We start from the raw sequence: 27,636 nt of genomic DNA, 5'->3' as shown, positions 1-27,636 counted from the left end.
GGTCACAATAATGGAATAGATTCATAGATTCATAGACTCTAGGACTGGAAGGGACCTCGAGAGGTCATCGAGGCCAGTCCCCTACCCTCATGGCAGGACCAAATACTGTCTAGACCATCCCTGATAGACATTTATCTAACCTACTCTTAAATATCTCCAGAGAGGGAGATTCCACAACCTCCCTAGGCAACCCAGTCTGGTGTTTAACCCCCTGACAAGTTAGGAACTTTTTCCCTAAATGTCCAACTAAATCTCCTGGCTGCTAGTTTAAGCCCATTGCTTTCTTGTTCTGTCATTAGAGGCTAAGGTGGAAAAAGTTCTCTCCCTCCTCCTGATGAACACCCTTTTAGATACCTGAAAACTGCTATCATGTCCCTCTTAGTCTCTCTTTTCCAAACTATAACCCAGTTCTTCAGCTCCTTCATAGGTCATGTTCCAAGACCTTTAATCATCTTGCTGCTCTTGCTCTGGACCCTCTCCAATTTCTCCACATCTTTCTTGAAATGCGGTGCCTCATAAGCGGACATCTAACTACTCAACAGTTGGGCATATAAGCGCGAGTAAAGAGCGAAGAAATGACTCTCATGTCTTGTTTAACAACACAACTGTTAAAAATGCATCCCAAATCACGTTTGCTTTTTTGCAACACGTATCACACATGTTGACTCATATTAGCTTGTAGTCCCACTATGAGCTCCCTAGATCTCTTATGCCATATAGCCCCGTACCTAGACAGTCTCTTCCACAGTCTGCATGCTTGACTGATTGTTCCTTCTAAGCTGGATGCATTTTCTATAAGCTTTTATGATGCGATGCATCCAGTTCATACCGGCAGACCATTTCTGATCTCCAATGGGTCATCTTTGTTGTAATGTACCACGTCCGCGTTCAATAGCAGTTGTAATCCTCTCAGCGTTTGGATCGTCTGCAAACTTGAATAAGCTACATTTTCTCTATGCACTGTCGTGATTCAAAAAGATGAGTGACAGAAGCCCGTCCTAAAACAGACCCCTGCGGAACCCCACTTGTTATACCTTTCCAGCAGGATTGGGAGCCATTAATAACCACTCTCTGAGTACGGTTATCCAGCCAGTTATGCACCCACCTTATGGTAGCCCCATCTAAATTGTATTTGTCTAGTTTATCGATAAGGATATCAGGCGAGACCGTATCAAATGCCTTACTGGGTTGACATGGGGAGCAGAAAATAGGGAAATAATGGGTAGAAATATAATTAATGATATTTAGCATGGTTTTGTAGAAAATAGGTCTTGTCAAACCAACCTGGTTGTCACAGGGCAGCATCTGAAGCACCCTCCAGCAGCAGGCCATGGCAGACCAGCATGCCTGCCTCAGTTTCCCTCTTTCAAAATCCCCAGTAATGCCATGCAAGCTTTTTTGCCTCAATTCTCCTCCTCCTTGGGGCCAGTTTATTACAAAAACATAGTGGAAAATAGACCACAACAAAAGCCCCAAAAGATAGTCCACTGATCACTCTCTATGCTTACAGTCCTTAACATCTAATCTTTCAACACTTCACATACCCATGTGGCATCTTCTACCAAACCTGGGCTCTTCTTCAGTCCTCTCCTTCCTTCTGCCAGGTCAACTGCCCAGCCCTTCCAGCTGGAGTACAAATCTCCTCTCAGAAGGCACGCCCATGCACTGTTCCCCTGCCTTCAGCTCTCCAGCATGGAGACATCAGCCCTTCTGCAGCTCCCCTGCACTCAGCCCTCTCCAGCCCTTAGCTTCAGCTTGCTGGCTTAGAAGTCAGAAATCAACTCCCTCTGCTGCCCTGTGGCCTTCAGCCCTCTCCAGCCCACTGGCCCAGGCTCTCTGGCTTGGGAAGTTCAGCTGGTAAAACCCTCTAGCTGATCTCCTGCTTCAGCCTTCCCCCAGGCATCAGCTACAGCTTCCTTCAGGAAGCCACCTCGAGTCTCCTGGTCCCTGGCAGCTCTCACCTGCCCTTGCCAGACTGAACTCCAGCAGCTTTCACCTAAGCCTCTGCCTCACAGGCCTGGTCTACATATGGGTTTATACCAAATTTAGCAGCGTTAAACCGAATTAACCTGAATTAAACTCTCAGGCTGCTCCGTCCATTTATATGGCCCAGATGCCTTCCTTTAAGCTCGGTTGGGGGTCAGCTGACAAGTCACAGGTGTACTGCCTTCTCCCTTCTTAAATCTCCAGAGCTATGCTGTGAAATTGATATTCTTTCAGGAGAGTACTTGCCTGCTTGATAACTGTGCTGATGTAATAGACTCCTGTAAGGCATTAGATTTAGTTCTGCTCCGCATTCTGCTTAAAAAATAGCATTGTATACAAATCAATATGACATCTATCAAATGGATTAAAAACTGGTTAACTGATTGGTCCTGCTTTGAGCAGAGGGTTGGACTAGATACCGCCTGAGGTCCCTTCCAGCCCTGATATTCTATGATTCTATGATAGTACACCTAACGATTGTAAATGGGGAATCGTCAATGAATAGGGATGTTTTTTATGGGATAAGAGGAAAGGTTCTCTCATGGGTTGGAAACTGGTTAAAAGATAGGAAACAAAGGGTAGGTATAAATGGTGAGTTTTCAGAATGGAGAGAGGTAAATAGTGGTGTCCCCGCAGGGGGTCTGTACTGTGACCAGACCTATTGAACATATTTATGAATGACCTGGAAAAGGGATAAACAGTGAGGTGGCAAAATTTGCAAATGATACAAAACTACTCAAGATAGTTAAGTCCCAGGAAGACTGCGAAGAGCTACAAAAGGATCTCTCAAAACTGGGTGACTGGGCAACAAAATGGCAGATGAAATTCAACGTTGATAAATGCAAAGTAATGCACATTGGAAAACGTCATCCCAACTATACATATAAAATGATGGGGTCTAAATTAGCTGTTACCACTCAAGAAAGAGATCTTGGAGCCATTGTGGATAGTTCTCAGAAAACATCCACTCAATGTCCAGCAGCAGTCATAAAGTGAACAAAATGTTAGGAGTCATTAAGCAAGGGATTGATAATAAGACAGAAAATATCATGTTTCCTCTATAGAAATCCATGGTACACCCACATCTTGAATACTGTGTGCAGATGTGGTCACCCCCATCTCAAAAAGGATATATTGGAATTGGAAAAGGTTCAGCAAAGGGCAACAAAAATGATTAGGGGTATGGAACACTTGCTGTATGAGGAGAGATTAATAAGGCTGGGACTTTTCAGCTTAGAAAAGAGGCAACTAAGGGGGGATATGATAGAGGTCTATAAAATCATGACTGGTGTGGAGAGTAAATAAGGATGTGTTATTTACTCCTTCTCATAACACAAGAACTAGGGGTCACCAAATTAAATCAATAGGCAGCAGATTTAAAACAAACAAAAGGAAGTATTTTTTCACACAACACACCGTCAGCCTGTGGAACTCCTTACCAGGGGAAGTTGTGAAGGCCAAGATTATAACAGCGTTCAAAAAAGAACTAGATAAAATTCATGGACGACAGGTCTGTCAATGGCTATTAGCCAGGATGGGCAGGGATGGTGTTCCTAGAAGCTGGGAATGGGTGACAGGGGATGGATCACTTGATGATTCCATGTTCTGTTCATTCCCTTTGGGGCACCTGGCATTGGCCACAGGATACTGGGCTAGATGGACCTTTGGTCTGACCCAGTCTGGCCGTTCTTATTTCCTGCAACTGTAACCCTGGTATTTCCTGCCTGCCTGGTATGGCACTCAGTCCCCCTCCAGTGGCACCTAGATCATATAGAGATTGAGTCTGCTACCGCCTTAGCTAAGAGCCACGTAGCTTTTAGCTCATGCAGTAGAGACTCAAATGCTAAACTCCAAAGGTTTCCAGGTTCAATCCTGCCTGCTGACAGACAGGGGTCTGTCCGTGTTACACAATGATCAGTGCTAGTTAAGGGTTTCATCAATTGATCTGGGAGAAAATTTTTAAAAAGCCATTGCTGGTAAAGTTTGCAGATGAGACAAGCAGTAGTGGAGTGGTGGCTAATGAGGAAGACAGATCTTTGACACAAAGTGATCTATGCATTGCCACACATTTGGGAAGACTTCTCAAACAGACCCCCACACCAGTGATTGCCTGCATTCTCTGAGCTCAGGACATTCATTCTACAAGATGTCCTGGATGCCCAACAGGAGGCATGACCAGAGAATCCTATTCCTGGCCTGTGAAAGAGAGAGTCATGAACTGATGCCACTCCTGACCAAAACGGCTAGCACCTCATTCAGGGAAGGAATCATCTCTTCTCCCTTCAAATTCACAATAGGGCAAGTGACACAGAAAAAGCCAACCCTGGACACATTGGTTCTAACCAACTACCACCCAGCATCAAACCTCCCACTTCTGAGCAAGTTCATAGAGCTGGTAGGCAAATGCCTAATTCAAGATCATCTAATTGATGTTAATATCCTAGACCTGACATCATTTGATTTAAGGCCCAGACATGGTACTGAAACCATTTTAGTGGCATGGATGGCACTGTCCTGATATCAATGGATGGAGGGCAGTCAGTCATCTATTCTCATCCTCCTGGACCTTGCTGCAGCGTTGAGTACTGTCTACCACGAGAGTCGTGGATTCGTATTTCCTAGATTCCAAGGCCAGATGGGACCATTGTGATCATCTAATCTGACCTCCTGAAATAAACCCTAGAGCATGGGTTTGAGACAAACATCCTGTTTTGGTTTAAAAGTGGTCAGTGATGGAGAATCTACCATGACCTTTGTAAATTGTTCCACTGGTTTATTGCCCTCACTGCTAAAAGTGTGCACCTTATTTCCAGTAGGGTGACCAGAAGTCCCAATAAAATCGGGACTGTCCTGATATTGAGCAGTTTGCCCCTTCAGTCGGGACACCATTTGTCCCAATATCTTGTTTCGGGCGCTTTTTAATTTTTTTTTATCTTTTTCCTTGTTGCTTAGGCGGCGGTGACCAGCACGGGGCATCTCTTTTCAATTGTTACACTCACATGGCACTTCGGCAGAGAGTCCCTCAGTCACCGATGGTCTTCGGTGGCATTTCAGCAGCGAGTAATTTCTTCTTTGGCGTCAAGGGTTATTACCCACTGCCAAAATGCTGCTGAAATGCTGCTGAAGACTCGGACAGGTGAGTGTAACAATTGAAAAGGTGCTCCCCCTGCTGTGATCCCGATATTTTGGAATTCTCATCTGGTCACCCTAATTTCTAGTTTGATACTGCAGTCTCACCTAAGAGAAGTGACTCAGTTTCAGGGAAATGTGGTAAAATGGTCGCTTCCCGGAGGGACTCATCCAATGAGTGGTGATGGGAAACTGCACCTCTGCCACTAGACTCCTCAACTGTGGAGTCACACAAGGATCAGTCCAGTCTAATTTTAATGTTGACATGCATAGGGGGCTCTTTGATTCCTCACTGACACTGAGCTCTCACAAAACAAACCATTTCTAGTTGGCTAGGAGACTTCATCCCATCTTGGTGGCCTGGATTACGTACACCTTTGTCAACTCCTTTCTGGGCTACAGTAGTGCAATATACCTGGGTATGAAGCCATCAGCATTTAGGAAACTCCAGCTGGCACAGAATGCTGCCATGTGTCTCCTCAGCAACATAGGCTACCATGAGACCATCCAACCTGCTCTCTGCTCCTGACACTAGCTGGCTATAGAATATCACATCAAGTTCAAGGTCTTAATCCTTATCTTCAGGCTGCTCAGAGGCCTAGTCCCACCGTATCTAAAAAAGCCTAAGATCCAGGATGCAAACCATGGTCAACAAGTCCCCTACTCTGCAAAACAGAGCTGGCTACACCAAGTGTAAGGCCATTTCTGTAGGAGTCAGTGCTTTCTCAGCGGCCAGTCCCAGACTATCAAACAAAGTAACTAAGGACCACCCCAAATCTCACCACCATTGCTCTGCTCTAAGTGCCAGGCACACTTCTGAAACCTGCCTTCTCTAACATGCACAGAGCAAAATGCACATAAAATACCCCCCAAACAATGAAAACCATACCAGAACAAAACACTCCATTGCACACAAAATTCGACCTCTGGGGAGAGGGAGAGAGAAAGAACAAACCACATGTGACAGTTCTTAGTCACAGCCGTCAATGAATGACAGGAAGGTGCTCAAATACTGCAGTTTGAGTGCAATATGAGAACCTGTATAGAATGGAATCTAGATCGCTTATCCTTGTGGGTAAAATCATACCAGGAACCCAACACTTTCCCCTGCATATGCTGCACCTGTAGAACTCTAACATTCCATTTTCTTTTGTGCCAGCAGCACATCTGTCCACAGGTGCAGTACTGGAGACAAGGCAAGTAACTACAAAAGTAATTTCCTGCAGAGCCATGGCCTTCGCACATGCTCACCACTGTTATTGACCATGCAGCTCATTCCCCAGCACATACATGTTCAATGCAGCCTCCCTTCCCATTGCACCATCTGAACTCAGTAAGAAAACACCCAACCACCCAACCGCCTGTGACTGCACAGTGCAGGATCCCAAAAGGTTTGTAACTCAGCCAGACCCAAACCAGTGGGCAGTGGAACACACTAAGTCAGTGGTTCCCAAACTTTAACAACCTGTGAACCCCTTTCACTAAAATTTCTAGTCTCGCGAACCCCCTCCTAAAAAATGAGTATTTCCAGGGATTTTCTCTTTTACCTGAATATAAATGATAAAAGCAGTGATCTTGGAAATATAAAACTTGTTTTTATGACATGCTTATTACACACTATTTATTATTATTTATAATTACAGAATTTTTATTACATTAGTAAACCAGCAACACTCTTCCAGATCTCACTTTCATAGCTTGTATCACTTTGAATAAGCCTGTTATAGACAAGTCTCGTATGTTTCATCAAGGAGTATCAGATGAAACAGCATGAAGGTATTTAAGAAGCCAACTCAAAGAGTTCCTCCCGGGGCCGCCCGGGGGGGGCAAGTGGGGCAATTTGCCCCAGGTCCTGGGCTCTGCAGGGGCCCCCATGAAAAAAGCTGAGGCTCCCTCCCTGTCCCCAGCCCGTCCCGATCCCGTCTCAGTCCCTCTCCCGGACCCTCTGCACATCCAGCAGCATCACTGGACAGCTGAGCAGCGTGGCTCCGGCGGAGCCCCTGAGCTCCGCCCCGCTCAGAGCCCCATGGTCAGGGTGCGGGGCTGCGAGCTCCAGGCTGAGCTCAGCTCCCTCCACTCGATGTGGAACTCGCAGCCCCGCCACCTCACCATGCGGCTCTGAGCGGGGCGGAGTTCAGGGGCCCTGCCGGAGTCACGCTGCGGCTGTTGAGCGAAGTTCCTGGATGTGCTGAGGCTCCGGGTGATGGGGGAGCTGGGGGTAAGGGACTGGGGCTGGGGTTGGGGGGGGTTAGAAAAGGGGCAGGGAGTCCTGGGGATAGGGAGGGAGCAGAGGTTGGGGGGATGGTCAGGGGACAGGGAATGGGGGGGTTGGATCGTGGGCGTTCTGGGGGTCTGTCAGGACTCAGCGGGGGGGAGAGGATAGGGCTTGGGGTCGTTCAGGGCGGGAGGGGGGGGTCCCAGTGGTCGGTTGGGGGGAGGTTCTCTGTGGGATGGTAGGGGACTTAGAGCAGGATGAGTCAGGGATCTGGGGGGGAAGGCTGTTTGGGGTGGAAACAGGTGGGGCAGATAGGGGGCAGGCATGGCTTTTTGGGAACCCAGCCTTACCTACCCTAAGCAAATCATCAGCAGTTTGAGGCTTGCAGAAAAGCAAGTGAGCTTTTCCACTAGGGCTACATCCCTTTCACTTCTCAAGCAAGTTATAGTCTATATCTAATTTCAAGCCATAAGGCGAGTTTACATGTCAGGGGAGGGTACTGGCATTTAAAATATTAGCGCACTGGAGGGGATCACATGAAAAGAGCAATTCTCCCAACCCTACAAGGGAGTCCCTCCTCATGCCTGTCCTAGGGCTTCAGAGAGGTTATTCAGTGGTTCTCAAACTGTTTATACTGGTGACACTTTACATTAGCAAACCTCTGAGGTGTGCATCCCCTTGTAATCATTAAAACACGTGTTATATATTTAACACGATTTAATGCTGGGAGGCAAGTGGAGTTTGAGGTGGAGGCTGACAGTCACGACCCCCAATAACTCATGACCCCTGAGGATCTGCCCATTGAGACCCCTGTGTTATTTAATTTTAGAACGCTGTGCCAGCCCAAGCATGTGCTATTTTGAGCAATTTAGTTTTCACAACATAGGCTCATTCCCAGATCTGGATACATAGTCAATGCTCATTGTGATTGTACATACTATATAAGGCAACTTACAGTACCTCACGTTTGTGAGGGACCCATGGAGCCATGTCTCTAGAAACAGATAAATGCACTGCGAGGTAATCCATAATGGATTAGCCAAGGATAAATAAGAATAGTGTCCCTAGCCTCTGTTTGTCAAGGGTGGACGATGGATGGAGGGCAGAGATCATTTGGTCATTACCTGTTGGTTTTTCCTCTGGGGCACTTGGCATTGGCATGGTCGTAGGTGACAGATACTGGGTGGAATGGACCTTGGTTTGACCAGTATGCTGTGCTTTGTTCTAACTAAATGACACCAAGTATGGAGTACAGATGAGTCGAAGCCACAGAGTATTCAGAAACCTGGCAAAATCTCTGACTGGATGGGCTCAAGGTGTTGCGTCGAGCTGAGGTAAGTTCAAAGTTTTGGATTTTTTTAAGCAAACTTTTTATTGTTTCTTTAGACAATCAAACACAGCAAGCAGCAAATATTTGGCCACACACTTCTGAAACCCCAAACCATATTCAGGTTTTGGCAGACTAATTTCAGCTTTTCAATTAAAAAAACCCACAATTTTGAAGGAAAGCAGAAATTGTCCGTGATTTTTTTCTACTTTTTAAAAAACTCTAGTTTTCAATCCAGAAAATGTTGATGGAAAATATTTGTCCATCCCTTTTAAAGAGCTTTAGTGCCTTTTAGCACTAGCTGATGCTGAGAACCAGTGATATCTTGTAAAGAAGTTTACTCAAAACTGGTTTTGTGCCGAGATTCAGAAGGTTTATTTTTCCCAGTGCCACCTGTGGGGCAATTTGCAAGTGGGACAATTTGTGCTGGGCTCGCAGGGGCCCCCACGAGAATATAGTATTGTATAGTATTGCCATTTTTTTTTATGGAAGGGGCCCCTATAATTGCTTTTCCCCAGGCTCCCTGAATCCTCTGGGCTGCCCTAGTTCCTCCTACATAAGCATTTCAGGTCTTGAGCAGTCCAGGCAAATAACACACATTACAACAAAGCTTAAACTTGTTCTTCAAAATAATTTTTAAAACAATACTAGCTGCCTATTTAATTTTAAAACAGCAAAAAATATCCACTTCCCTTTCCATTTCTTATAAGGAATCTTGAAATTTAAATCTCCTCAATGTGATACATACGCTTGCTTTAATCTGCGTAGCTCTTGGAAGTCCAGGGGCTCCGTGCTGCTGGTCCCATGCTGCCTGGGGTTCCTAGGGACAGCTCTGTCCACCATTAGGGAACCTTTTCCCAAGAACCCCCTGTAACATTTTGCGAACCCCAGTTTGGGAACCACTGCACTAAGCCCATTCTTGTAACTCAGATCCTACCATGGCCCAAATGTGGGGTGCACTGTGCCAACATGACCAGCATGAGGGCTACACAAACGCTGATGAAGAAGATGGAAAATGGTACAGGAATCCTTCTTGTTAATAGAAATGATGCTTTGTAACCCCAGGCTTGTGATTCCTTATTTCTGATGTAAATAATTAACAATAAAAAAGCGTGTGTGAAAGACAGAAGGGAAACACCACCAAATCTGTGTGTAAAGCAGTTTTGGGACCACAGTGAGTGAGGTCCTTCAGAATGAAGAACTTACGAGAGGAATGGCCCCTCCTCACCAGATTCCTACTGTAGCCCCATTTGCTGCAGAGCAGTTGAGAAAAATCTTGTTGTCATGGGAAGGGTGTCTGCTCCTCACTCAGAAATCAATTACCTGGATCTGCTCAAACTCGCACAGTGAAATTTACCCCCAGGTAGAGACCAGGCCTGGGAGAATTCAGCCCAAGAGGGAAGCAATTCAGAAAGGACTTAAAATGGAAATACCACATGGTTCCCCACAGTCCATCTCTCTCCCCCCACGCTTCATCACACCAGGCCCAGCCCTTCTGCCACCACAGCTAAATAACTGCACAGGGGAAAGGCTGGTCGAGCAGAGGAACAGCCAGGTGCCACTCCCCTTTGCAGAGGAGCAAGGTTCTGGGGGCATAACTGTGAACTGTGCTCAGTGCAGCAGGCTTACCTTATCCACTCTGTCCTCCTGCACACCGTACCGACCTCCAAAGCCCTTGGCATAGTCTGCAACACACATAGGGTTCAGTTTGCCCTCAGCTATCAGGAGAAACTTCCATAGACTTCACTGGGAGATTCCCCACGTAGTAGGGGAAGGATTGGGCCCAAACAGAGCAGGGAGGATTTTGTCCCATTCCAGCAATCTATGAACAAACAAGAACTGCCAGAGCAGCCCAACAAATCCATTTGTACTTCAGAACTAGCCCACTCAGTCAGGTACTAATGCTGGATGCTTCTGGGGCAGGCGTGAAATCCCCATTACATGGCAAACCCACATCATGCACCCAGCACCCACTGGGCGATACTCCAGCAGGGGGAAACATCCTCCTGACTCTCCATCTGGTGCCTTAAGGCAGGGGCTTCAGAACCCTGGTCATTTCATCTTAGCCAGAGGCCTAGGAGATGCTATGAAAACACTGGAAAAAGCCTCCACAGATAGTCCCTGGAATCACTGCCTGATTTTGCCCCACCCAGTGTCTGATCCCTGCGTGCCACAGGAATGTGCCTGACACCAAGAATTTTAGTCAACACCTCAGAATAGCTCTGTGCAGCCAATTTCAGATTCATAGCCAAGTATCTGCTCTGGAATCCTGATTGTAACACATTTCTCCAATCAGGAACCAAAACGGACCATGGACCCTTTATGCCCATTCAATATATCACGATTTTCAAATGCCAAGTACAAAATTAAATGGTGTTTGTGCAGGGCCTGCATTTGTTTGTCGCAATGGCAGCAGGTGCTCCAATGGCATCTTTGTTGTTAAGGGGACCAATGATGTGTGCTCACCACAGACCTACTGCCTGACCAGTGGCACATCAGCAATAGCAACCAGCCTGGGGAAGGCAGCAGGTGGCCACCGGGGAGATGTCCAAGCCCCAGGGCTTGGGGGTTGTTCTTCAGAATAGATTCCTCAAGAACGAATTCTGCATCTGTGCAATGTGGCATTAATCCAGGTGCCCACCCAGTAGCCACCCCCTACTGAGCTGGGTGCCCCCCACCTCCACTCCTTATTGCTGTAGGTGAGCACTTCCCGTGCTCTGCCCTCCAACATACATTGATCCAGGTGCCCCAGCCCTTATTCGGCTGCTGCTCCCCACCCAATGCCCTATTCCTTGACCCCCACTGCTCCAGGCGCCTGACCCCCCACAATGCCCTGCTTTTTGTGTTTCAGTTCTCAGGGTTCCCACATCTGTATCACAGTGCAGTCTGGTCAGCCCCCGAGATTTAGCTGGGCCAAATGCACCATAGCTTGGCCCAACGAACATGACACCAGTAGAAGCAGCACACACCTGTCTGGGACTCATGACGCTTCAACTCTTCCTGGTGCTCCCAGCCAAAGGCACATTTGTCCTGACGGTCCTTCTGCACCCCAAACTTCCCACCAAAGCCCACAGCATAGTCTGCAATCACGAGGGAAGACAGAGCACAGGGGGTGGGGGGACAGCAACACAGAGAGACAAACAGAGACGGTCCATTAATTCAGGCTCACATAACTCTAATGAAGGCAGCTCCAGTCCCTGGGTCAGTGGCTGGTGGGGGGCTGTGGTAGAGCTAATGGGATGCTAGCAGGAGTGGGGATGGAGAAGCTCACAGGGGCTGATGGGAGGGTGGAGCAGAGCTCGGGGGGTCAATCTAACTGATTTTTTCCTCATTGCCTTATAAAAGTGGGAAAAATAAAAGCCGTCTCCAGCTCACCTGGAGTATGTGTGGGGAGCTGGCTGGTGTATTGAAGGCTGGACTGTTCCTTCAGACACTGTTCTCTCAGCAACAGCCCAGCTAGGGTGACCAGGTGTCCTGATTTTTTAGGAACAGTCCCGATATTTGGGGCTTTGTCTTACATAGGTGCCTATTACCCACAACCCTGTCCCAATTTCTCACATTTGCTAGCTGGTCACCATAAGCCTAGCCCTGCTCCAGAGAGACACCTCCGCCCGCCGGCCTTCTGTGGGATGAGAGAGGCATTCGTGCTGCACACACATGCTGTTCCCTCATTGATCTGCCTCCCTGTTGGGTCCCTGGGGCACGAGGGAATTTGGTTTCCATCTTCATTCAGTCCTGAGCTCCCCACACAGGGGCCCTAGGGACACAGTCTGCTATCCACCACCGCTCCACCCCTTCCTCGCTCACACAGAGGCAACTCGCTCCCTCCACCTCATTCAGTGCTGCTTCCCAACCCTCCAGTCCCCAGTAACACCATCCTCACCTTCCAGCTTACCCGTTCCCCCTGGGCTGTGGCTGCGCTGCTTGGGCCTGGAATACCCTAACCTGGCTCAATAGGCAGCCAAACCCCTGCCACGGTGCCTGCTGGAAATGGTGGGTCCTGGCTTGGCTCAGTATTGGACTCCCCAGAAATGTGCTGGGCTTCTCTGAGTTACACTGCTGTGGGCAGTGCCCCCTCAAGTACTCCTGGCCCCTTCCTGCCCATGTTTGATTTTAGTGTGGGAAGGCCAGACACATGCTGGGCACCCAAAAACAATGGTCACCACAGGCCTGACCTTTCTGCGACTCATGCTTCTCTGTCTGACTCTTGTAGTCGAACCCCACGGCTGCTTTGTCCAGCTTGTCCTTCTCCACCCCATAGCGGCCACCGAACCCCTTGGCATAATCTGGGGAATAGCACGCAAGCAGAGATTAGTGCTGCCCTCCAATCCACTGGGGAGGGTAGGCGGACACGGGGAGGGGCAAGAGAAATGCAAGAAGAGAGAGAGGGCAGTGGTGGGGGTAGAGGGATGAGGCTAGGAGGAAGTGGAGGAGGAGGGAGGGTGGGGTCCAGGAGTGGCAGAAGGGGGTGGGGAGGAGAGGGATACCGGAGATAAGGGGTTGTGGTGGGGGAAGGAGTGCAGGGTGGCAGAGGACAGGGGAGCGCTGAGGCAGAGGATAGGGTGGTAGGGGAGGTGGTGAGGGAGAATTGAGAAGGGAGGGGCAGAGGACAGAAGGGGATGTAGTGGGGGAAGGAGTGAGGGAGTGGCAGAGGACAGGGGAGCATTGTGGCAGAGAATAGGGAAGGTGGTGAGGGAGAATGGGGAAGGGACAGGCAGAGGGGTGGAGGAGAGAAGGGGATGTACTGAGGGGAAAGAGTGGGGGGTGGCAGAGGACAGGGGAGGATTGTGGCAGAGGATAGAGTGGTAGGGGAGGTGGTGAGGGAGAATCGGGAAGGGAGAGGCAGAGGGGCGGAGGAGAGAAGTCGATGTACTGAGGGGAAGGAGTGAGGGAGTGGCGGAGGATGGAGGAGCACTGTGGCAGAGGATAGGGTGGTAGGGGCGGTGGTGAGGGAGAATGGGGAAGGGAGAGGGAGAGAACAGAAGGGGATGTAGTGGGGGAAGGAGTGGGGGGTGGCAGAGGACAGGAGAGCACTGTGGCAGAGGCTGGGGTGGTAGGGGAGGTGGTGAGAGAGAATCATAGAATCATAGAATATCAGGGCTGGAAGGGACTTCAGGAGGTCATCTAGTCCCACCCTGCTCAAAGCAGGACCAACACCAACTAAATCATCCCAACCAGGGCTTTGTCAAGCCTGACCTTAAATACCTCTAAGGAAGGAGATTCCACCACCTCCCTAGGTAACCCATTCCAGTGCTTCACCACCCTCCTAGTGAAAAAGTTTGTCCTATTATCCAACCTCAGGAAGGGAGAGGCATATGGGAGGGTAAGAGAAGGGGGATGTGATGGTGGAAGGAATGGGGTGGTGGTGGCAAGGACAGGGGATCACTGTGGCAGAGAGTGGGGTGGGAGGGGAGGTGGTGAGAAAGAATGGGGAAGGGAGAGGCAGAGGGGAGGGGAGGGAAGGAGTAAATGAGAGGATAGGTGAGTCGGGATGTGGCAAGTGGAGTAATAGCAGATGGGTCATGCGAAGTGAACACTACCACTGAACTTGCCTTTCTGGGATGAGTGTTTCTCCACCTCGCCCTTGTACTCAAACCCAACCGCTGACTGGAGGAGGAATGAGAATAACATCAGCTGCTTCCTTGGGACATAGTTCCCAGTCAGAGCCAGAGCCTGGCCCCTTCACCCTCTGCTTTCCCAGCTGGGTAGCTGCATCTGTGCCCAGAGAGCCTTCCACCTCGGGGTCACAGGCTTCAAGCCAGCCCAGGCCTCGCTTTCCCACCTCAACAAACTTAGGCTGTTTGCCCTGCCCTCTCCATTAAGCCCTGCCCACTCTCTGCCCCCCCATCCATTCTTGTCCCTCATTGTGCCACCAGCCTCTGCCCTGACCTCTCGTTTGTCTGCGTCACTCCCAGCGATCTCCACCTGTCTGTCCATGGGCGGCCCCAGGATGGCACCCTCTTCGCCCCCACCCACACCCCCACTGCCACACCGCTCTGAGGCTGTTAGGTATCTGCATGCACTTCCCTGATCAGCAGCCATGACCCCAGTAGAAGCCACGGCAGGGGCAGCAGCGCTAACTGAGACATAACCAGAGATTCTAGCTCATCCTTTCTGGTCATGATGGGCTGCCCGCTGGTCAGGGCAGCACAGGGCTCTCTGTGCGCAGAGACGCCCACAACTGAAATACAAGTCGCTCACACAGCACTGACTGGGATGTCACCAACTCTGCCCCAGGGCGGGGGCTCCACATCACAGAGCCCTTCCGCCTGCTCGGCCTCTGCTGAGATGCCAAGAAGACAGTGTTTCCTTCTCATCAGCTGCTCCCACACCACAGCCACTGCAGCATCACCCCCTGCCAAAAGTCAGTGCCTGAGCTTAGACACCAGGGCTACCTAATGCTGTGATATCAGTTACACATGCTGAACAAGTCAGGTATCCAGCCAGACAGGGGCAGCATGACACATGCCAGGTGTAGAGCTGCCAAGTTTTGTGTAGCTCCATGGGTGACAGTTTATGCAAATAAATTAGCTAGTTTGCATAATTGAGAAAAATTGCAGATAGCCAGAAATATCAGTTTGGAGACCACTGTGTGGATTTAGTGAAAAGTGTCAGTTTGACACCCAATTTGTGAGCAGGGCTCCCCAGTGAGATGGGACCGGTTCCTTGCACCCCTCAGAAGAGAAGGCAATTGCATTGTGCCAGAGTGAGTTGTCAGTGGCGGTTCTGAGGTGCACAAAGCACACAGCAATCCTGGGCCCAGATCATTGCGTGCCTTGAAAATAAAGGATAAGACCTTTAATTTCCTGCTCAGCAAGAGCAGGGCACCCGGCTGTGTGTTCTCACTGTGCCCAGTACCAGAGCCCTGCACTGGACTATTCTTTTAATCCCTCTCCCGTTCTGCTCACAATACCCAGTCCCACTCACTCCGCACTGTTTCTTTATTTAAAGAAAAACTTGCTTTCCATCGCTGAAATTCTATTTATGACAAACTGATGAGAGATTTAGTGTTTTCCCACAAATTACTGCCTTTGGGTTTTTTGCCCACCCAATTCTGCCTGCAACAAAATACATTTTACCCACTCCTGCGATTATGGCAGTGGGTCCTGTGGGACCCATGGGATTCCTGTCCCGCTGCAGGGCTCTAATCTGTACCAGCGTGGCCACTTACCTTGTCGGCTCGGTCCCTCTGGACTCCATATTTCCCCCCAAAGCCTTTAGCTGCATCTGTCTGAGACGAATGCTTCTCAACATCAGCTACGTACTCGTGGCCCAGTGCACTCTAGGAAACCAAAAAGAACAGTGTCAGACACCACCACTGTTCCTATCCAACAGAGAGGACAGACACACAGACAGAGTCAATCACAACTTCATTCTGCTCTAGCGCTCAGGACAGACACATGAGCAGAGGCACAAACAGAATATACTGCACTGTCATTTAGTTTCACTGACTAACGCTCCCTGCCTGAGCCCAGGTTCAGCTCTGAGAGATGCTTGGCTGAGCTCTAAGGCAGCATCCCCAGAGCCATTCCCACATAGTGCTCATGACCTGATTACATTCGATATGGGCAGAGGATAGTCCCACCCAGCAGTACATACACTTGATGCTTCAGAAAAGCTAATTTTCCAATGGTGAGGAGGAAACTGATTGGAGGGACAGAAAAAGAGCTACAAAAATTATTTAAGCATTGGAGAATGCGGTACAGTCAGAACCTTAAAGATTGGGGGAGGGGATTTGATAGCTGCTTTCAACTACCTGAATGGGGTTCCAAAGAGGATGGATCTAGACTGTTCTTAGTGGTACCAGATGACAGAAAAAGGAGTAAAGGTCTCAAGTTGCAGTGGAGGAGGTTTTGGTTGGATATTAGGAAAAACTTTTTCACTAGGAGGGTAGTGAAGCACTGGAATGGGTTACCCAGGAGGTGGTGGAATCTCCTTCCTTAGAGGTTTTTAAGGTCAGGCTTGACAAAGCCCTGGTTGGGATGATTTAGTTGGGGATTGGACTAGATGACCTCCTGAGGTCCCTTCCAACTCTGATATTCTATGATTCTATGATTAAAGAGCCCAATCTTTCTGGCTTATCCAAAAGATCAATACTTGATAACAGTGTATAAGTACCTTCACAGGGAGAAAACCCCAGGCACTAAAGGGCTTTTTAATCTAGCAGAGAAATGCAGAACAAGAACAAGTGACTGGAAGCTGAAGCCAGACAAGTGCAAATGAGAAATAGAGCATAAATTAACAGAGAGCAAGATTAAGCACTGGAATAAACTACCAAGGATTTCTCCATCTCTTGATGTTTTCAAATCAAACCTGGTCGCCTTTCAGAGTAGCAGCCATGTTAGTCTGTATCTGCAAAAAGAACAGGAGTACTTGTGGCACCTTAGAGCCTAACAAATTTATTTGAGTATAAGCTTTCGTGGGCTACAGACCACTTCATCAGATGCATAGAATGGAACATATAGTGAGTATATGTATATATATAAATATACACACACACCTTTTCACATACACAACACTATACAGAGAACATGAAAAGGGGAGTGTCTACCAGCTCTAAGAATTAAGAATTAAGAGAAAAACTTTTGGAGTGATAATCAAGATAGCCCACTACAGACAGTTGACAAGAAAACTACACCATCTGCTCAAAAAACTCCTGACAAAGTACGGAAGAATCTGTACAGACACATACCTAGAACCCCAACCAGGGATATTCTATTCACCCAAGATCCATAAACCTGGAAATCCTGGAGCCCCATCATCTCAGGCATTGGCACCCTAAGAGCAGCATTGTCTGCTATGTAGACTCTCCCTCAGGCCCTACGCTACCGAGCACCCAGCTACCTTTGAGATCACTGACTTCCTGAGGAAACTACAATCCATCGGTGATCTTCCAGAAACACCACCCTGGCCACTGAGGATATAGAAGCCCCTACACCAACATCTACACAAAGATGGACTACAAGCTATCAGGAACAGTATCCCCACTAATATCACGGCAAACCTGGTGGCTGAACTTTGTGACTTTGTCCTCACCCACAACGATTTCACATTTGGGGACAATATATACCTTCAAGTCAGCGCACTGCTATGGGTACCGCATGCCCACAGTATGCCAACATCTTATGGCTGACTTAGAACAACGCTTCCTTAGCCTCTCCACCCCTAATGTCCCTACTCTACTTACGCTACCACTGATGACATTCTCATCATTCTGAACCCATGGAAAAGAAGACCTCGAGAATCCACCATGGTTTCAATAATCCATCCACCATCCCTCAGCTTAAGACCAATCTACAAAGTGGTCCATTTCCTGGACTCTACTGGTGCTAATAAGCGATGTCCACATAAACACCATTCCATAACCGGAAACCTACTTACTGACATGCCTCCAGCGCTTTATCCAGACCACATCAACTATCCATGTCTACAGCCAAGCTCTGAAGAACAACCATATTTGCTCCAATCCTACAGACGGGACAAACACCTATAAGATCCTATCAAGCCACCTACAATTACAATACCCACTGCTATGAAGTGAAAAAACAGATTGACAGAGCCCAAGAGTACCCAGAAGTCACCTACTACAGGACAGGCCCAAACAAAGAAATAACAGAACGCCACTAGCCGCACCTACACCGCCAACTAAAACCTCTCCAGCGCATCATTAAAGATCTACAAACTACCTGAAAGATGATCCCCCTCCACAGTCTGGGAGCCAGACCGTCCAATGCTTACAGACAGTCCCAACCTGAAGAAATACCACCAGCAACACAACCCACGCAACAAAACACGAAACCAGGAACCTAATCCTTCAAACAAAGCCCGATGCCATATCTATCAAGTGACTCATCAAGACCTAATCCACACAGCCAGCGCATCAGGGCTCATTTAACTGCACATCTATCAATGTGATATGCCACATGTCCAGCAAGTCCCCTGCTGCCAGTACATTGGCCACACCGGACAGCCTCTACGCAAAAGAATAAATGGACACAAATCTGACATCAGAATCATAACATTCAAAAACCAGTAGGAGAACAACTTCAACCTCTCTGCCACTCAGTAACAGACCTAAAAGTAAAATTGCAACAGAAAAGCTTCAAAAAACAGACTCCAATGAGAAACTGCTGAACTTGAATTAATGCAAATAGACACCACAAAACTTAGAGCTTGAAAGAGACTGGGAAGGCTAAGCCATTATACACATGGAATCTGTTTCCCCATTTAAGTATCTCACACCTCTGCAAACTGTCGAATGGGCTATCTGATTATCACTACAAAAGTTTTCTCTTAATTAATTACCTCTTAGAGTTGGAGGACCAACTTCCACCTTTTTCTTGTTCTGTGTGATGTGTGTGTGTGTGCGCGGACCGCGTGGTGTGTGTGTGTGTATATATATATATATAAAAATATATAACTCCTCACTATATGTTCCATTCTACGCATCTGATGAAGTGGTCTGTAGCCCACAAAAGCTCAAATAAATTTGTTAGGCTCTAAGGTGCCACAAGTACTCCTGTTCTTTTTTCTTGAAGAGTTGCTTTAGCCAAACACAAGTTATGAGGCTCAATACAGAGGTAACAGTAAAATTTAATGGCCTGTGCTCTACAGATCAGACTAGATGATCTAATGGTCATTTCTGTCCTTAAACTCTCTGGATCTATGAATGAACTCTCTCTATGCCGCTGTGCCGTGAGCCCACCTGCATCAGCATGTTCAATTCTGGGACTCTTAAGGGCATGTAACTAGGAGGAATTGAACAGATTTAAGAAAGGAGATGATTATGATAATTAATCAGGAAATATTTCCTGTCAGGAAGATGGATTTGGCTGGGAATCATCACATCAGGAGAAAGGTTGGGCACCCCATCATGTGGGACATTTAAAGTTAGTAGAGCTGTGTCTGGTCTAACAGTTCATTAGGAATAATACTGCTCTTGTCCATGGGGAGGGAGATGAGTGGGACTGCACAGATCTATTCCACTTCTAACGTCTGTAAGTCTCTGTTCCTGCTCTTTCCCTGCTGTGGAACAGTCACTCAGACAGATCCACCCCTCCACTGCTGGGACAGAAAACTCTCTGCAGAGCACAGACAAGACACAGCAGCTTTTACCTTATCCATTCGGTCCTGCTCTGTTCCAAATTTGCCCCCGTATCCATAAGAGGCCTTGGGGCCAGTCTCCAGCTCCTTCTTCTTGATGACTTCATGTTCCTCAGACACCTTGCTCCTCAGCTGATGGATGCTGGGAAGAAATAGAGGGTCAGGGCAAATCACTACAAAACCCCTCAGACTTGGTTCAACCCAACAATTGTTATACTCCATTACAGACTGGAGCACGTTGCAGTGCAAATTGTATCATGATCTGTGGAATCTGAGTCAGACGGCCCATTTTCCCTGGAGGGATTGTTATTAACAGGACACCAGTGGAACAGGGAATGTGAGGAGTTAGGCTGGAAGCAACTCAGCCACAGGAATTAATAAATCCAATTGTTCAACATAATCTGCCTCCAGCCTCACTCTTTGCAAATGAAACACAGACCAGGCCTATGGCATTGCCTCTTTAGATCCATCAGTGCACTTCACAGCCAGGGGCCGCATCATGTGGCCAAGGCTCAGGTGCTCCCCAGTGAGGCAGATATGAACTCTGCAGCCTCAGTGCAGCAACCTCGTGTAATGAAGCTCTGGAGATTTGGATGTGAAAATGAACAATCCGTTCAGCATGGTGCCCCCTTCCTCTTGTGCACTATTACATTATTTACACTTTTCCTACATATTCCGTTTTCTACATATGGCAGATTTTTGCACTGACAGTGCAGGGCAGCGCTGAAGAAGTCATTGGGGAAGCTGGTGGTTGGTGCAGCCAGTTATGAGGGAAGTGGGGACTGGAACCAGGGAGGAGCAGAAGACGTTTTGGGAAGTGAGGTACGCACATTCACTGGTCACTCTGTTGCCATGATCAGCAGCAGAGAAGTAGTTTCAAAGTTAACACCCCATTGGTAAGACTGGGGCAGTTCTTGTAATGGAATGCTAAACTATATTATACTGTTCAGCCACTAGGTGGCACTATGCATAAAACACCTTATTTAAATAACCCTCAATCATATCAGGTAGAGCATTAAAGGATCTTATGCTGAACAGAGCTGTGGTGTATTAATTAACTCTGTGACCAGTCTATATTTAGCACAGGGACACGACATGGTGTCAGGAGTAAACTACGAACAAAAATAGAAGGACCAAAGCAACAAAGAATTCAGGATCTCATCCACATGCCCATCTTCAATAACCTGGAGAACTTCAGATTTGACAAATCTTCAGAATGGACAGACTAGAAACAAGATTTTGCAAGATTTTGCTTTGCTACTAAGCTTCACAAGGAAACTGGGGATACACAGGTTATCTTCTTTAATTTATGCTCTGGGGAAACAAGTAAAGCATATCTTTAAATCCTCTGACTTGACTGAAGACAGTCACAAGGATGACTATTAAAGGGTTCTGGCTATGTTTCAAGCATACTTTATACCTCAGAGAAATGTGTTTTGTGAAAGAGCAAGTTTTGACCAGAGAATTCAAGAACCAGGGGAACATGTAGAATGTTTTATAAGAGCTCTGCATACGTTAGCTGAAAACTATGATTTTGGGGAATGCAAAATATGAAAATATCAGAAACAGGTTGGTTATGAGGATAACAGATAAAACCTTTCACAGCAGCTACAACTGAAGAGAGATTTAATCCTAGCGATAGCTATACATAGAGCAAAGGTTAAAAGTCATTATCATAAAACCTCTGTGGCAAGGAGAGAGAATTCCCATGCTAAGAGGGACAAATTCCAGCCTACATGCACAAGGTGTGGAAAAAATCATATCCCAAGAGCTGATCCATGTCCAGCCAGAGGCACATGGTGTAATAAATGCAGGCTATATCCTGCATTAAGGAAGTCAGGGAGCTGGTTCAAAGTACAGACAATCAAGCGCCATTCTTTCTTGGATCTGACACAGAACCAGTTTGGACAGCAAAATTGAATATTCATGGCAAGACTATTGACTTTAAAACTGACTCAGGAACTGATGTCACATTCATCTCAGAAGAGACTGACAAGTCACCTTCAACCCCTCTCACAGCTGAAGTCACTCTGATTAGCCTTGGAGGTATTCTGAACTTGGGCCAATTCACCACAGAAACAACTTTCAAAGACAACAGCTTTGCATTCAGGGTTTATGTGATTAAAGGATCACTGACCATCAGCCTTCCCAGCTGCAGCGTGGCAGCCATGATGGGCCTAGTGAGAAATGTGGAAGAAATTGACGGAATATTGGGTCATACTGGACTTTAAGGACATCCAATACAAATCACTTTAAGAGACAATGCTGAACCATATAGTGTACATACACCTCGCAGGATTCCTATCCCCTTACTACATAACGTGGAAACGGAGTTAAACAGAATGGAGTGGATTGGCATAATCAAGAAAATCTCTAAGCCAACAGCATGGTGTGCCCCAATGGTACCATTTATAAAGCAAAATGGAAAAATACCAACGTGTGGATCTTAAAAGCCTCAGTGAAGCAGCTGTGAGAGAACAATATATTGTCTCAGCACTGGGTGACTTCCTTCCCAAAGTGAAAGGAGCTACAGTATTCTGCACGCTGGATGTCTCGAGATTCCAGCAGATTCCTTTATCCAAAGAAAGTGCTAAACTGACTACATTTATCAGACCTTTTAAGAGATTTTGCTTTTGAAGATTACCCTTTGGGATTACCAGTGCACCTTTAATTTTCCAAAGACTGATGGCAGAACTGTTAATGAACACAAATGGTATTGTAGTTTCATGGATGATATTCTGATATATGGATCTTCAATGGAAGAACACAACAAAACACTCATCCTAAGCCTAATTGGTTAGTCTGGACGGAAGCAAAACAAGGAAAAATGTGTTTCCTGCTGACTCCAAATTGAGTTTTGGGGATAGACAATAAACAAAGATGGGATCTGTCCTAGCCCTGAGAAAGTAAAAGCCATTCGCGAATTGAATGCACCAATTAATGTACCATAACTGAGATGCATACTGGGAATGGCATATGACCTTGGTCGATACTTTCAGGCTCTTTCTACAGTGACAAAACCATTGAATGTATTATTAAAATCCTTCACCTTTTGGTTATGGGGGGGGGGGCAAATAAAAAATTGCCTTCAAATGATCTCCACCTCTCCAGTTCTCAAGTACTACAATGTGAACAAACCCACAATGGTCAGTGAGGATACAAGCAGCTATGGCTTATGTGGTGTATTGTTGCAACAACAGCGCTCAGAGTGGAAGCCAGATGCATTTTGCTCTTGTGCACTCATAGAAGCAGAAAAATGATATGCACAGATTGGCAAGGCGTGCCTGCCAAGTGTATGGGCATGTTAGAACTTCAACAGATATCTGTATGGACTAGATTCATTTATGCTGATAAACAGACCACAAACCACTTGTAATTCTCAGCAATGAAGAAGACCTGGATCAAGCACAGCTGAGATGCCAGAGTCTATTGCTAAGGTTAATGTGATTTAACCTAGGGTGACCAGATGTCCCGATTTTATAGGGATAGTTCTGATTTGGGAGTCTTTTTCTTATACAGGCTTCTATTACCCCCCTACCCCATCCTCTGATTTTTCACATTTGCTGTCTGGGCACCCTAATTTAACCCAATTACTAAATATGTTCCTGGGAACAATCTGGGACTAGCAGACATTCCATTATGGAGCCCAGCATCACACTCAGCAACCCATGAGCTCAGAGCTGATGTAAAGGTGTATGTGGATGCTGTGGACACATACAGACCAGTGTCAGAAAAGAGACAACTCCAGCTCCAAAAAGCAATTACAACAGACACACAACTTCAGGAAGTTCTAAGTTACATTGGGGTGGCTGACCCAAGTATCTAAACCTAAACCACACTAACGAAGTGACAAGACACTACTTTGCAGTGCGTGGATAACTAAGCAAGTCAAATGCACTCATTGTTAAAGGCAATTACATCGTAATTACAGACGAAATGAGAAGAGAAATCCTAAACCTCATCCATGAAGGGAATCATTGATTAGCTAAATGCCATGAATGGGCCAACCAGTAAGTGTGGTGGCCAGGCATCAGCAAGGACATAAAATGTCTGCATGTGAACCTTGCAGAACTAATGGACCATCACAACACAAAGAACCTTTAGTAACAACACCCTTACCAAATAGACCTTGGAAGAACTAGCTGCAGATTTATGCATATTCAGAGGACATCATGACCTTGTCATCATGGACTATTTTTCCAGGTGTATAGAAGTAATGTATTTGACAGACTTACCATGTCATAGTTTTATTGAGAAACTGATGCCCGTTTGCTCACTTCGGCATTCCAGAACAGCTAGTGACAAGATAATGGACCACAATTCACTGAAGCAGAATTTAAGTCATTCTAAACAAAATATGATTTTGATCATATTACTAGCAGCCCATGTTACCTCCAAGTAAATGGAGAGACAGAGAGTGTACAGACAGCCAAGAAATCCTACAGCAGGAAGATCCATTCTTTGCCCTTCTGAGGCACAGACCAACACCAATAGCAGCTACTCAATGTAGTCCAGCACAATTCCTGATGGGAAGACAATTCGGACCAAGTTTTGAAAAGAACCTATTTCCAAAATGGCCAGACATGAAGAGAGCGACCAAATTGGATAAAAACCTAAAAAATCTTATGAACACTTTTACAGCAGATGTCACTCAGAGAACTACCAGGCCTAGAAACTGGTGACTGTGTTCAAGTCAAATTGGATGGAAAAAATGAATGGACAAGTCCAGATATCATTGTTTAAAAAGAACAAAAAATGAATTCCACACCCAGATCATACGTGATCAAGATAGACTGTCAACATCTACAGTTTGTTCTTCAGCAACAGCAATCGATAGAGGAAACTCTACAGATAGCAGGTGCAGAAGATAACTCAAGCCTTCCAAACCGACCAGTCAGTCATTGCTACTAATGGACAGCCAGATGACCAAGCTGTTATGCCTTCAGATCGTGTAATTAGAAAAATAGTGTGCTTCATACACACTTAACTTATTGATCTGTACTGAACTTCAAAGACCATATAATAATGTAAATGGTAGGAATGTAGAACTTAAAGAGGGAGATGTCATGGAATGCTAAATTGTATTTTAATGTTCGGCCACTAGGTGGCACTTTGTATAAAATACCTGACAAACAATACTAAACGAACCTCACCCATAGCCTGCAGAGCATTAAAAGATTTTATGACTGCCTAGGAAGGAGCACTGTGGAAAGGGATCTGGGGGGTCACAGTGAACCATAAGCTAAATATGAGTCAACAGTGTAACTATGTCAGAGGTGAAAGTAAGCCGGTGTGGCAAGAGCCAGTACGCCGTGCCAGAGCGCACTGGCTTCCGCCGCTGGGATTAAAAGGGCTCTGGGCTCCCTGCAGTGGAGGGAGCTCTGAGCCCTTTAAATCCCGCCTGCAGCTCCGGTGGTCAGGCTGGGGCCAGGATTTAAAGGGCTCGGAGCTCCCCGCAGCCACGGGAACTCCGGGCCCTTTAAATCCTGCCTGCAGCTTTGGTGGCCGGGCTGGGGCTGGGATTTAAAGGGCTCTGGGCTCTCTGCAGCAGCAGGAGCCCCGAGCCCTTTAAATCCAAGCTGGAGCTGCAGTGGGGATTTAAAAGGGGCCTTTTAATTTGCCCATGAGCCCCAGGGGCTCCCAGCCACCTTTGCAGCTGAGAGCCCTGGGTTGATTTAAAGGCCCTGGGGCTCCCAACCACAGCTGGTGCCCCAGGGCCTTTAAACCTTGAGAGGCCCCGCCTCTTCTGGTTGAGGCCATGCCCCCCTCAGGACTCCAGCAGTACCACTAAGTCCTGTAAGTTACTTTCACCCCTGAACTCTGTTGCAAAAAATGCAAACACCATTCTGGGCTGTATTAGCAGGAGTGTTGTAAGCAAGACACTAGAAGAATTTCTTCTGCTTTGCTCCACTCTAATTAGGCCTCAACTGGAGTATTGTGTCCAGTTCTGGGTGCCACATTTCAGGAAAAATGTGGACAAACTGGAGAAAATCCAGAGAAGAGCAACAAAAATAATTAAAGGTCTAGAAAACATGACCTATGAGGGAAGATGGAAAAAAATGAGTTTGTTTAGTCTGGAGAAGAGAAGACTGAGAGGGGACATGAGAACAGTTTTCAAGTACATAAAAGGTTGTTACAAGGAGGAGGGAGAAAAATTGTTCATCTTAGCCTCTAAGGACAGAACAAGAAGCAATGGGCTTAAACTGCAGCAAGGTTTAGGTTGGATATTAGGAAAAAGTTCTTAACTCTCAGGGTGGTTAAACACTGGAATAAATTGCCTGGGGAGGTTGTGGAATCTCCATCATTGGAGATTTTTAAGTGCAGGTTAGACAAACACCTGTCAGGGATGGTCTAGATCAGAGGTGGACAACCTGTGGCTCCGAAGTAGGGTGATCAACTGACAAAAACAAAATATTGGGACACATGGGGGCGGGGCAGGGTGCTGCCGAAGCAAAAAAAAAAAAAAAAGCCAGAGTGCTGCCGAAGCCAAATATTGGGACAAATGCCATCTCGACAACACATCCGTCAGGACCCGGGACAAACAGTTGAATATCAGAACAGTCCCGATTTTATTGGGACGTCTGGTCACCCTACTCCGAAGCCATATGTGGCTCTTCAGAAGTTAATATGTGGCTCCTTGTATATGCACTGACTCTGGGGCTGGAGCTACAAGCGCCAACTTTCCAATGTGCTGGGGGGAGTGTGGACTCCCTTTTTTTTTGCTCTGCTGGCGCTCCCCTTCCATGTGTCCCGATATTTTGTTCCTCTCATCTGGTCACTCTAAGGGGGGAGGCCCTGATCAGTGGGGCTGCTGGTGGGTAGGAGGTTGTGGGAACGGGGCGGGGAAAGCTGATGGGGGGCTGCTAACATATTACTATGGCTCTTTGGCAGTGTACACTGGTAAATTTTGGCTCATTCTCAGGCTCAGGTTGGCCACCCCTGGTCTAGATAATTACTCCTGCCACGAGTGCAGAGGACTGGATTAGATGACCTCTCAAGGTCCTCTCCAGTTCTATGATTCTATGATGAATACATCTGGGATGTATAAGCAAGCTCTGCTGCCAGTCCACATCTCATACAGGAACATGACAGTTCTCACCTTCTAGAGTTACTGTCTCAGGCTGGCTGCAGACTTCACTCTCTGCAGTGCCATCTCCACCACTAAAACATCACAGAAAACATGACACTGCCAGTGCATTCCCTGCAGGCTCCTGTGCAGGACCATGGGTCTGCTTTGGGCAGGAAATGGCAGCTGGTACGCAATTGGCTGGCATGCAGGGCTGGCTCTAGGGTTTTTGCCGCTCCAAACAAGGAAAAAGAAAAATTAAAAAAAAGCCATGATCACGATCTGCAGCACTACTGCTGCTGCTTCAGTCTTTGGTGGCAATTCAGCGGCAGGTCCTTCGCTCCAAGAGGGAGTGAGGGACCCACTGCCAAAGACCGAAGACCCAGATGTGCCGCCCCTCATCGTTGGCTGCCCCAAGGTGCTGCTTGCTGGGCTGGTGCCTGAAGCCGGCCCTGCTGGCATACCATTTCCATGCCTAGTCACGGCCTCACAGGCCACAGGATTAAGGCCTCCACCAACTGGGGAATCAGAGTCCAGCCCTGGATTGCAGAAGGGTGGATACTGAGTAGGTTTTTTCTGGTCCATGAGAGAGTGCATTTCAGGAGCTGCTGGATTTGGGACAGAGCTACGGTGCCTTGGGGCCAGTGCACAAATCCCAGCTCCTTAAGCTTGGAGCGAGAGGTCACAGCATGAGCCATGCCCAAAGGAAACACCCAGAATCCTTCATGGCAAGGCCCAAGCGGAGTAGGCAACAGGAATGGGTGTGAAAGAATATGTTCCCAATCACCCTCCCCCCAGTTTCACTGCTGC

The 27,636-nt window shown here is 47.2% G+C and overlaps 1 protein-coding gene across 2 annotated transcripts in view; it reads right to left on the bottom strand.

Moving 5' to 3' along the window:
- Positions 1–27,636, bottom strand: part of HCLS1 (hematopoietic cell-specific Lyn substrate 1) — a 58,074-nt gene that overhangs the window by 9,949 nt on the left and 20,489 nt on the right. For both annotated transcript variants that reach the window (XM_032803431.2, XM_032803432.2), the window contains exons 4-9: positions 19,773–19,902; positions 15,829–15,939; positions 14,210–14,264; positions 12,833–12,943; positions 11,627–11,737; positions 10,287–10,342 (exon numbers count right to left, since the gene is read on the bottom strand). In XM_032803431.2, the coding sequence (XP_032659322.1) occupies positions 10,287–10,342; positions 11,627–11,737; positions 12,833–12,943; positions 14,210–14,264; positions 15,829–15,939; positions 19,773–19,902 (574 nt within the window). The remainder of the gene's footprint in view (positions 1–10,286; positions 10,343–11,626; positions 11,738–12,832; positions 12,944–14,209; positions 14,265–15,828; positions 15,940–19,772; positions 19,903–27,636) is intronic.

This window comes from Chelonoidis abingdonii, chromosome 1, assembly GCF_003597395.2.
Source record: "Chelonoidis abingdonii isolate Lonesome George chromosome 1, CheloAbing_2.0, whole genome shotgun sequence".
Classification (NCBI taxonomy): Eukaryota; Metazoa; Chordata; order Testudines; family Testudinidae; genus Chelonoidis; species Chelonoidis abingdonii.
This window is presented reverse-complemented; position numbering and strand designations above follow the sequence as displayed.